Genomic DNA, 10135 nt, shown 5'->3' on the forward strand with positions numbered 1-10135 from the left:
TCTCTGTGGTAAATAATACAAAGCTTTGATTTTGGTCCTCCATTTATTAAATGGCTGCTATGTCTTTATGCCTCTCCTATAGCCATGGTTTGTGCTAATGAGTGGACATCTGACTGATCTGGCATTCTCACTCACTAAGGGCACTAAACAGGGATGCCCAAATAGGGCTTTTATATGCCATTTCAGTGGAACCAATAGCTGCTAAACTCAGGAATCATCATAATATGATCCTATATTTGGAGCATTCGGCCCTTTCACTTTTTACTGCTCTCAAGGTCATTATTAATTTGGAGGTTATTTAGGTCTGATTGAAGTCGCAAATTTTGCCCCTTGACTCTCTTCCTGTTTCCAGCAATCAGTCCTCTCTACCTCTGTGCAAGTCCAGCATGATCAGATATCATGGTATCAATATATCCATTAAAAAAACCTTGAGATGTTCATTTGAATGCTGAACCCCTTTTTGCTACTGAGAAGACTAAGATTAGACTATGGTCCACACTTCTGATTGGTGTTATGGACTGTATTATATAGTTAAAATGATTCTTCTCCCCAAAATCCTTTATGTTCTCTGGTACTCTATTCACCCTTAAACATTTTTAAAGCATTTTATTTCCCAATTAATAATTTTGTCTGGTGCTCTGGAAGGCGCAAATTGCAATGGTCCACCCTGAGACGCCGTAAGGATTTGGAAGGGTTGGCCTTGCCAGAATTTAGTTTACATTACCTGGCTGTGCAGATGTCTCTTATCTTCCACTGGCAAACTGCTGAGACTCCTCCTTTTATCACCTGCAAATTCAAGGGCTATGTAGATCCACATTCCTCCAATCTAATGTCAAAGTTGTAGGATACAGCTCTGTCCAAATTAAGCACCCCTGATATTAACAGTCATACTCCGCTCTGGTGAAATTGATCTCTGCCTGAGCTCTGCAAAGTGCTACATCCTGAGTTTTGGTGCTGAAATGGTATTACCCAAGTAGCTCCCATTTTAGCTGGCAGACAACTCAAATCCTTCCAAGTATTGAAAGAGGTATTTAACTTGCCTAATTCTCAGCTCTCCTGTTACCTTCAGCTTAGACATGAGGTCACCAAGCAATTTGGGTGTGCATTGCTATTGCAGATAATCATTTGGCTGCCACTATGATCAGAGCTTCCCTCAAACAAATGATTTCAGAACTATGCACAGCCTTCCCGGGTGCTATGGCACGAGCCCAGGCCTATAGTAAAAGAAAATGTCATTGGAGATTGATTTGGGTCCTATTAACAATGAGATCTGGGGAGAGATCCAGGCACACCACCAATTAGTCTTCCTGAAATCCACCAACATGCTCACCCACCTATTATTATTCCACTGCACCTAACACCAATACGGTTCACTAGATACAAACCATCATATAACACTCAAGTTTCAGGGGGTTCTTAGCACTTTTTTTTCCATCTGCTCTGTCGCTGCCCACAAATACAAGCTTACTGGAAGCAAATATGAACCTTTTTACGTGATGTTCCAGGGAGATTTTAGGGACAGGAACTTGCGCCCCACCTAGCAAGCCTTAAAACATCAGGAAAAGGAACATATAAACTTTTTAAAAAGCAGAAAATACAAATGAGCGCAGAGCCTTCAGTAGAATAGGTGGAAGACTGGGAAGATGAGTCTGGAATTCGGTTATAACCTGTTAGTGGGTGCTTTGTAACCCTAAATGCCTGTCATTCTTCAGCTCATTTTTGAAAGAAGAGAGAACACGCTGGCACAGCTAACCCAAATCTATGTCAGTAGACTGACTTTAGTATGGAAAAATGTACTTCACAGATGTTAAAATCCTCTAAACTTAAACGTGTGAGCTTTTTTTTCTTCTGAAAAGTAGAATTTTGGGTAAATAATAAATACTCATAAGCATATAACAAATGTAAAAGGGAATGTATAGTCTTTTCCAGAGGTAATTACAACCTTCATGGCCAGGGCCAAAAAAAAATGCAGTTTTAGTTTATTGTGTAAAATAATTTAATAAAAAATAATAATCCAAATATTATATTAAATAATATAATAAATGCATTTCTTCTATTTTTCCTAAATACAGGGACTCCAAATATGCAAAAATTTTGATACCAAGTCAGTGCTGTATAAACAAGCATGTATATATTTAAAAAAGAACTATGGCCCAACCTTTTTTTTGCCACAATTCTCTTTAGGGTCACAGGAGGGCATTTACTAATTACTTTACCTGTGCCCAAACCTCAGCATATAGCGGGCTATTGCCCGCTATATGCTGACAGCGCACTGCAGCCAGAAAAGATCCTGACAATCTTGTTGGGATCTACCTTGCCGGCTGATTGACAGCTGGCTCTGCCTCTCTAGAATCAGAGCTAGCTGTGCCCGCCCCCTCCCTCATCCGTCCCTCCAGTCAGTGCTGGAGGAACGAAGAGTGGTGGGGATATCTCTCTGCAGGGAGAAGATTGTTTCCGATCATACTTCGGCTCTAATTATGTGTCATACTTTGGCTCTAATTAAGGGGCAGAGTGTAATCCCTAGAGAGTCTCCCCATAATTCTCCTTAATTAAAGCTAGCCATACATTTTTTTGAATTTCTGTCCCGCTGACATGGCCAAAATGTGACCACTGTGTGACCCCAATAAGACCAATCAGCTGAAGTCGATGTTTGGCTATTCAGACAGCAGTACAACCGCTGCTGTTAGAATACAATAGGCCCGCAGGGGGGCTTTTCATCATTCCACCATTCCGCTGTTAGCGTCGATGATAGGGGAACCAAGGGTTTTTCCCCACAGTATATGGGCATCCTTAGCGGTTAGCATCTCTGTCTTGCAGCACTGTGGATGTCAGTTCAGATCCTGCCCAGGATGCTATCTGCATGTAGTTTGCATGTGTTCCCTGTGTTTGCATGGTTTCTTCTGGGTACTTCCTCCTACACTCCAAAAACATACTGGTAGGTTAATCGATATGTGTGCAAGAAAGGAATCTTAGATTGCAAGCTCCAAGAGGGCAGGGACTGATGTGAATATACAGTATGTAAAGTGCTGCATAAACTGACGGCGCTATATAAATACCTGCAATAAAGTGATTTCCAGTACAATAGATGTAATTGACTGACAGTAAGGATGTTTATTTACAGTAGTACTATTGCAAACAGGTTAAAAAATAAGGCAACTCGGCTTCACTCTGTTACTGCATATACAACAACATGGGTATTTTGTCACACCTGAAAAATTCATTAAAAATCCTCGTTTTATTCCCCCACTTTTTTCATGCCCTTTCTTCTTTACTGCTTTGTTTATACTCTAAACAATGCTACATGGTGATAAACATACCATTGTGTTGTCGTTTATAAACCTATTCTATTAAATGTTTTTGGACTCTCATACTGTCTCGTTTGGCGCTCTAATTGGATCGTATATATGCGTATATCTTCAACCCTGGATTCCCCTCTATGTGGAACATCCCATTTTTGTAGAGGGCGGCTTCCCCGGAGCTGTTACGATTTATCACCTTCTGAACATTTTAATCCAGTGCCTCACCTGTAGTTGTTTCAGAACTGAGACAGTGACAAGTGATCATTATGGAAACATCAGGGATCATGAGACTGAGACTCCCTGATGTCTCCTCTACTTCCAGCCTATACAGATAAAGGACAGATAGACCCCCTTTGCATATTAATTGGCCACTGCAAGAAGCTAAAACTCGGAACCCTGAGGTGCTCAGTGTTCAGTGCTCCCAGTATCACCAAAGCAGAGGAGATCGATGTTTTGGAGTTCTCACATCTCCTCCCATAGTCCATCCGGAATTCCCCTGTAATTGACCACAGAGACCAGGAGTGGGGGAAACACAAAGAGGGAGCAGGTAAAAGTTATCAATCAGATTATAGCCACCTGAAGCACTTCTGCATTAATGACTGAGGTGGCCATGAGAAACTGTAGACAGATAAAGGGTCACTAGAGACGACAGGCTTGTTTTCAGCTTTTGACTAGCCTGCTGTAACATAGTTCTGGTGGTAGCAGTGAAAAGGTTAATTATGGTGTTTACTTGATAGTAGCCAATCAGGTTCACTGACCGACTGTGCAGCCCACATGCATAAATCAGAATTTTCTCTGGTGTGTGCAAAGAAAAAATGACTAAAAATGAGACAGGGTTTGCAAACTCTAATACAGCATTTATTTATATGCAACTTGCATCTGACAGCATAAGTATAATAAGTTTATTGTATGTGATACCTAACATCTACTTTAACTTATAATAAGGCAGTGCAGTATGAGAAGGGGTTAAAACATGTAAAGGAGCTCAGCTTGATATACTGCAAATAACCTTATAAGCTCCTGCTGGAAACGTACTGGAATGCAAACATTTCATATTCATATAATCACCCCCTTAGTATAAAAACTAAAAAGCACACATATGACTGCCCACTTTTTTTGCTTACACTAAAGGTGGCCATACACTTTACAACCATCGCAAGACCTTAGTCTTGCGATGGTTGTAAAGTAATTAAAAAAACGTACGATCTGCCTGTCCAGAGGGGCGGGCTTCCGATGACCGCAATGCTGAACGGGCACACCGGCCCGTGCGGCATTGATCTTACGATCAAGCTAAAAACCAGCCTAAAATCGTACGATTATCGGCTGGTTTTCTAGCGTGCTCCTTAGACAAAAGACATGCGACCGTACAGTAGAAACGGTCGCACGTCTTCATTCACACTGCACGATTCTCGTACGATCGCCGGATTTCCCGCGATTCTCGTACGAGAATCGTGCAGTGTATGGGCACCTTTAGGCAGAACTTCAGCAAACAATTTTCTAGAGCCAAACACCAGCACCAGCCAAAACGTTTTTGTTTGTTTTTCATAGACACAGGAAGAGTAATTACCTCTGTCTATTTTTATTGGTGTATTTGACCCCAGGGGTTTGATTTTACGTCTCTGTCCCTGTGGCAGCAAGACAAAATAAAAAGGGAAGTGATTGTCAACGGAACAGTAAAATGCTGTAATGATAATCTGATGGAGATTTTAACTCTTCTCCATGTTACTGAGGTGTTTTGTGGCAGTCTATGTCCCCACTGGGGGAGACTAATAGCAAGTGAGGAAAAATATCCCTAACTGACCATACGTAAACACCGTACAGAGGTGAGTTCTGTGCAAAGTAACAGCATGTCTTGTCTAGCCAACACTCCTACAAGATATACTCAATGGTTTTTACTCCCTCGTCGCTCTTCTGCTCTGTCCAAACCCTTGCTCCATTCCTGTCACAGAATGGGGCTTCGGGATATTAAGGAGCATATGACCTACCTTGTATGACAGTGCTCAGACATAAGTGGTGATCTGCCGGGCCTGAATTCTGGCATGTGAGGGGGGCAGAGATGCCATCTGTCCGGGTAAGCTCTGATACATTGACGAATGCAGGTCAGATATCTAAAGATACTGTAATTTTGCCCTCAATCGGCAAAGTGACAGTGCCTCTTTACTGTAAAAAGGTACCCACTGATACTAACCTCTCCTGTCAGAACCTCATGTGGAGCCTAGCTGGGGGGAGACACCGTTTTCTCATTTATGTGACAGTACTCAGGCCTGGCGAATGCCCACTAGGCCTGAGTATTGTCATATGGTAGGTCAAATGCCCCCCCCCCCCATTCCCAACAGCACCAACTGAGCTAGAGGCAATAGTGGAGGGGGTTTGCTGGAGAGATAATTATCAGTGGTTAGGGGGAGGCCTTTTGCATAGACTGTAACTTTGCCCATTCAGGACAAAGTAATAGCGTCTCTTTAAAGGACAACTGTACCTTTTGTACAATTGTCCTTTAATAAATTATCCCCACATGCCTAAGTGCAACCCACCCAGACAAATACTTACCTTCCTTATCAATCCAATGATTTTTGCTTTTGGCCCTGTCTGGCTCTGCACAGCCTTTCCAGTGGAATTATCCTGATCTTAGTGTACACACATGCCACAGCCTCATTCATTCCTGTGGATAAGCTGTACCCTGCCGGGCCATAGGAGGCTGCCATGAGTATGACTTTCCTATAGGAATAAACAGAGCTGCAGCACACAAGGGATGCTTTTGCTGAAAAGGCTGTGCAGTGTCGGGCAGGTCCACATAGTAAAGATTATTATTATTATTATACAGGATTTATATACTGTAGCGCCAACAGTTTGCGCAGTGCTTTACAAGATAAGGAAGACATTACAATCACAATGCAATTCAACACAAGATGGTAAGGAGGGCCCTGCCCGTGATGGCTTACAATTTAAAGGGAGGGGGAAGTGATACATGAGGAGGTAGCTGTGTGGGGATGAATTGTTTGAGAACGTGATGGTTCAGTGGTTAGGTTGAGGTGGGATGGCTGGATATAGGAGGAAGGTAAGTATTTGTCCAGGTGGTCAGAATTCAGGGAGGGGGGAATTTATTTAGCGCTCGCTTGTTTACATATGGCCGCCCATAGGGATCACATGGGTCCAAGGTGGATGAAAAAAACGGAACAGAATTGGAACATATCAAATATGTGACATCTGTTTCCGTTCTGATCCAACTCAGCAGGGGATCAGTCTATGGATACCCTGCTGAGATTGAGAGAGGCCTTAGATAGATTTCCCCTCACTTTCTGCCCCATGGACAATGCTAACCCTTACCCTCTATATCCAAACTAAGCAGAAAAGTTTGGATGAAGTTTCACTTTAATGAATCGGACTCTAAATCACAATGACATATTTCAGCTGCAGGCATGTCAAATCAGCCATAAAATCTGGGTGTCACCTGTTATTTACACTCCCTCATCTGCTAACCCAAATCACAGGGCTGATTTCCCAGAATTCTAGTATTGTGCTGTAATATACAGGGCACGGGGTTAGTCCTGCAGGTTCACACAGTACAGAGTTCAGCAGTACACTATTATAAATGTACGTAGATGTCCCTGTCTGTTCATGACAAGCTTCCTGCACAACAACTTTAGCTGGTCATACACATTTTTTGTTCTGCCTGCAGACCAAACTAAATGAAAAAAATCAAACAGATTCTTCCATCCATGGTATACAGTCCAGCATGCATAGACCAATCTCCAGCTGTTGTATTCTGACAGCTGGCACACACCACTATCAGAATCCATGAATAGTAACTTCTGCTGATTGGCTGCAGTCACTGTTTGGCCAAATGTTTGACAAAAGCCATCCACTGAAAGATTTTCTGCTGATTCCTGTAAGGCAGGGGTGATTAGGAGGGGGTGTGTGCATCATGGATCCCCTCCTGATCAAAGTAGTATGGATTGGATGTCACCAGTGTAATATCCGTGTCTGTACAGGTTTTTCCTTCAGCGTGGCAGAATTGTATTGATCATTTCGGATCAACCATATGAATATTTGCATGTGTGTCAGACACGCGATCGTAATAATGATCAATTCAATATAACAGTCTGATTGTATTTCCAGTTGGTACCATATGTGTTGCACAGTTATTTTGATGATGGCAAATTGCTCATGTACAATTGCTTGTATCTAGCTTGAATACAAATGGATACGTGTATGGCCACCTTTCCTATTGCTTGCTCAATGTGGTTTACACCAGTGAGTGATACACCACCAGTGACCAGGTACAGTGATACACCAAGTCCAAGCATTTCCCTGGCCAGCCAAAGTGTTTATAAAGATCAGTCAGTCTTGGCTATTTTGTAGCAAGAGCTCTTCACTAAGCTGACTGATTACAATTAAAGAAAAAACTTGTCACACAAAAAAAAAAAACCAAAGCAGTAAAATACATATAATAAAATAGACTATACAAAGACGCAAGGTGACAAAGCTGTTCCTCTTTGTTTTTATGATTACTAAAGAAACTTAATAAACATGTTGGGGAAAGTGAAGAGGAGGCTGAACACATAAATGAAGATACTAAGAAGACTTAGAAAGGTATGTACAGGAGATAAGTAAGAGGACGATACCCCAGAAGAAGACTTTAGAAAGTTTCCAATGCCATGTAGAAGGGACTGCGTTTCTGCAGACTCTATTACACCTTACACGGGGATGTATACATGTAGTTAAATATTAATCATTATTTTGGGAACAGGCTGTACTGAACAGTGTTAATGGATTTAGTGTTCAGCGCTGTGTACTCACCATCTCCACTGCTCGGGGGTCCATCTGGCTGGGTGGTACTGACACTGAAAAATGGATCTTCTTTCTGCCTTTGCTTTCCATTTGTGGGCTAGTCTGGGAAAGGTTTGAGTGCATTCCTTGTTGAGCCCCAGAGCTCATGTTGGCTAGCCTTGGATTCTTACCAGTCTGCCCTGCTCACTCTGTCCTACTGTCTCCTGCGCACTCTGTCCTATCTCCCCCTGATTACCCTGTCCTATATCTCCCTGCTCACTCTGTCCTACTGTCTCCTGCGCACTCTGTCCTATCTCCCCCTGATTACCCTGTCCTATCTCTCTCTGATCACTCTGTCCTTCTGTCTCCTGCTCACTCTGTCCTATGTCCCCCTGATTACCCAGTCCTATCTCTCCCTGCTCACTCTGTCCTTCTGTCTCCTGCTCACTCTGTCCTATCTCTCTCTGCTCACTCTGTCCTTCTGTCTCCTGCTCACTCTGTCCTTCTGTCTCCTGCTCACTCTGTCCTCCTATCTCCCCCTGATCACTCTTTAGTATCTCCCCCTGATCACACTGTCCTATCTCCCCTGATCACTCTGTTCTATCTTCCCGATCACTTTGTCCTATCTCCCCCTTATCACTCTGTAGTATCTCCCCTTAATCACTCTGTCCTATCTCCCCCTGATCACTCTGTTCTATCTCCCCCTGATCACTCTGTTCTATCTCCCCCTAATCACTCTGTTCTATCTCCCCCTGATCACTCTGTTCTATCTCCCCCCTAATCACTTTGTCCTATCTCCCCCTGATCACTCTGTGCTTCTGTTTCCCCTTGCTCACGTTGCCTGTCTGTCTCCCCTTACTTGCTCTGTCCTGTCTCTCCCCTCAGCTGTTTACCTCTTGCTGTGCTGCTCTTTCCCTCCTCCTAGTTATTTCCCCTGCCAGTCTCCACTCCGATACTCAGTATGAGAGTCCCTTCCTCTGCTTTCGTCTTTCTTTCCTCTTATTTTATGACCTTGGTACCTCCCTCTGCTCTCTTCTAGTTTGTCTCCTGTCACCCTGACTTATAAACAGTCTCTTCCCTGTTAATAACTCAGTGTATGAGAATATGGTTGTCCAGCTGCCAAACAGGAGTCTACCTCTTCTGTGGAATGCCTCTCCTGTACACAGCACTTCTGTGTTTCTTGCCTACTCTGCATGGACTTAGACCAATCATTTTTGTTTCATTATATTCTCTAAACCCTAAACATTAAGTGACTTTGGTTTCACCCTTGTGTGTTTAAGGGTTGAGTGAATGAGACACCTGTAGCCGTTGTAATAGAGAATAATGGATTTTATGTAACATATGCAGACAGTAACAAGGAATAAATATGCATCTCTCATGCACCAATTACAAGCTTTAATAAAGAATAAAAGACATGGAAAGTTGTCACGTGACATCCAACTTCTCCACGACAATTCCCTTGTTCACACTTGTCGTGTTTTCATTGTTGCAGTAGTGGAATGCAGCTTTCAGCTGGCCCACCACCCACCCTATAGTCCAGATTTAGCACCTAGTGACTATTTCCTCCTCTGACATTTGATAAAACATCTTCGTACGCATCGTTTTTCAGACAATGAGGAGTTGTAGTGTGTTGTTCATGAGTTCTTTGAGGAGCAGGACAAAGACTTATTTCTCTGGTAGTTCTTCATCACCTGTCAAGTGGAACACATGTAATGTGATGAGGTCGCTATACTGAGAAGCAAGGAATTTTCTCCTTCATGGCTAGCTAGAAAACCTTTTGAATGCCCCTCGTAGATCTGTCTTTAGCTGGTACAGTGTTTAGGCTTCATTCACATGGGTAACACGTTTCCCACAGAAAAGAAAACACCAGGAGCCACAAAACCCTTTTGACATCTAAAATGAAGATAACACTGCATGTATTGTTTTTTACCTTTATGGGAATATAGGTATATAGGTATATGTAACGCACTGGACCCCAGGGCTTAGTAGCGCACTGGACTCAGGGCTTAGTAATGCACTGGACTCTGGGCTTAGTAACGCACTGGACTCAGGGCTTACCTGAGACCCCG

The 10135-nt window shown here is 42.9% G+C and overlaps 1 protein-coding gene across 1 annotated transcript in view; it reads right to left on the reverse strand.

Moving 5' to 3' along the window:
• The window catches only part of PPP1R1B (protein phosphatase 1 regulatory inhibitor subunit 1B), a 73823-nt gene extending 65510 nt beyond the window's left edge, over positions 1 to 8313 (reverse strand). The window contains exon 1 of the mRNA XM_018555263.1: positions 8097 to 8313. Within this exon, the coding sequence (XP_018410765.1) occupies positions 8097 to 8234 (138 nt within the window). The 5' untranslated portion in view covers positions 8235 to 8313. The remainder of the gene's footprint in view (positions 1 to 8096) is intronic.
• Positions 8314 to 10135: the final 1822 nt, after the last annotated feature.

This window comes from Nanorana parkeri, unplaced genomic scaffold, assembly GCF_000935625.1.
Source record: "Nanorana parkeri isolate BGI_ZX_2015 unplaced genomic scaffold, ASM93562v1 scaffold190, whole genome shotgun sequence".
NCBI classification, from domain to species: domain Eukaryota; kingdom Metazoa; phylum Chordata; class Amphibia; order Anura; family Dicroglossidae; genus Nanorana; species Nanorana parkeri.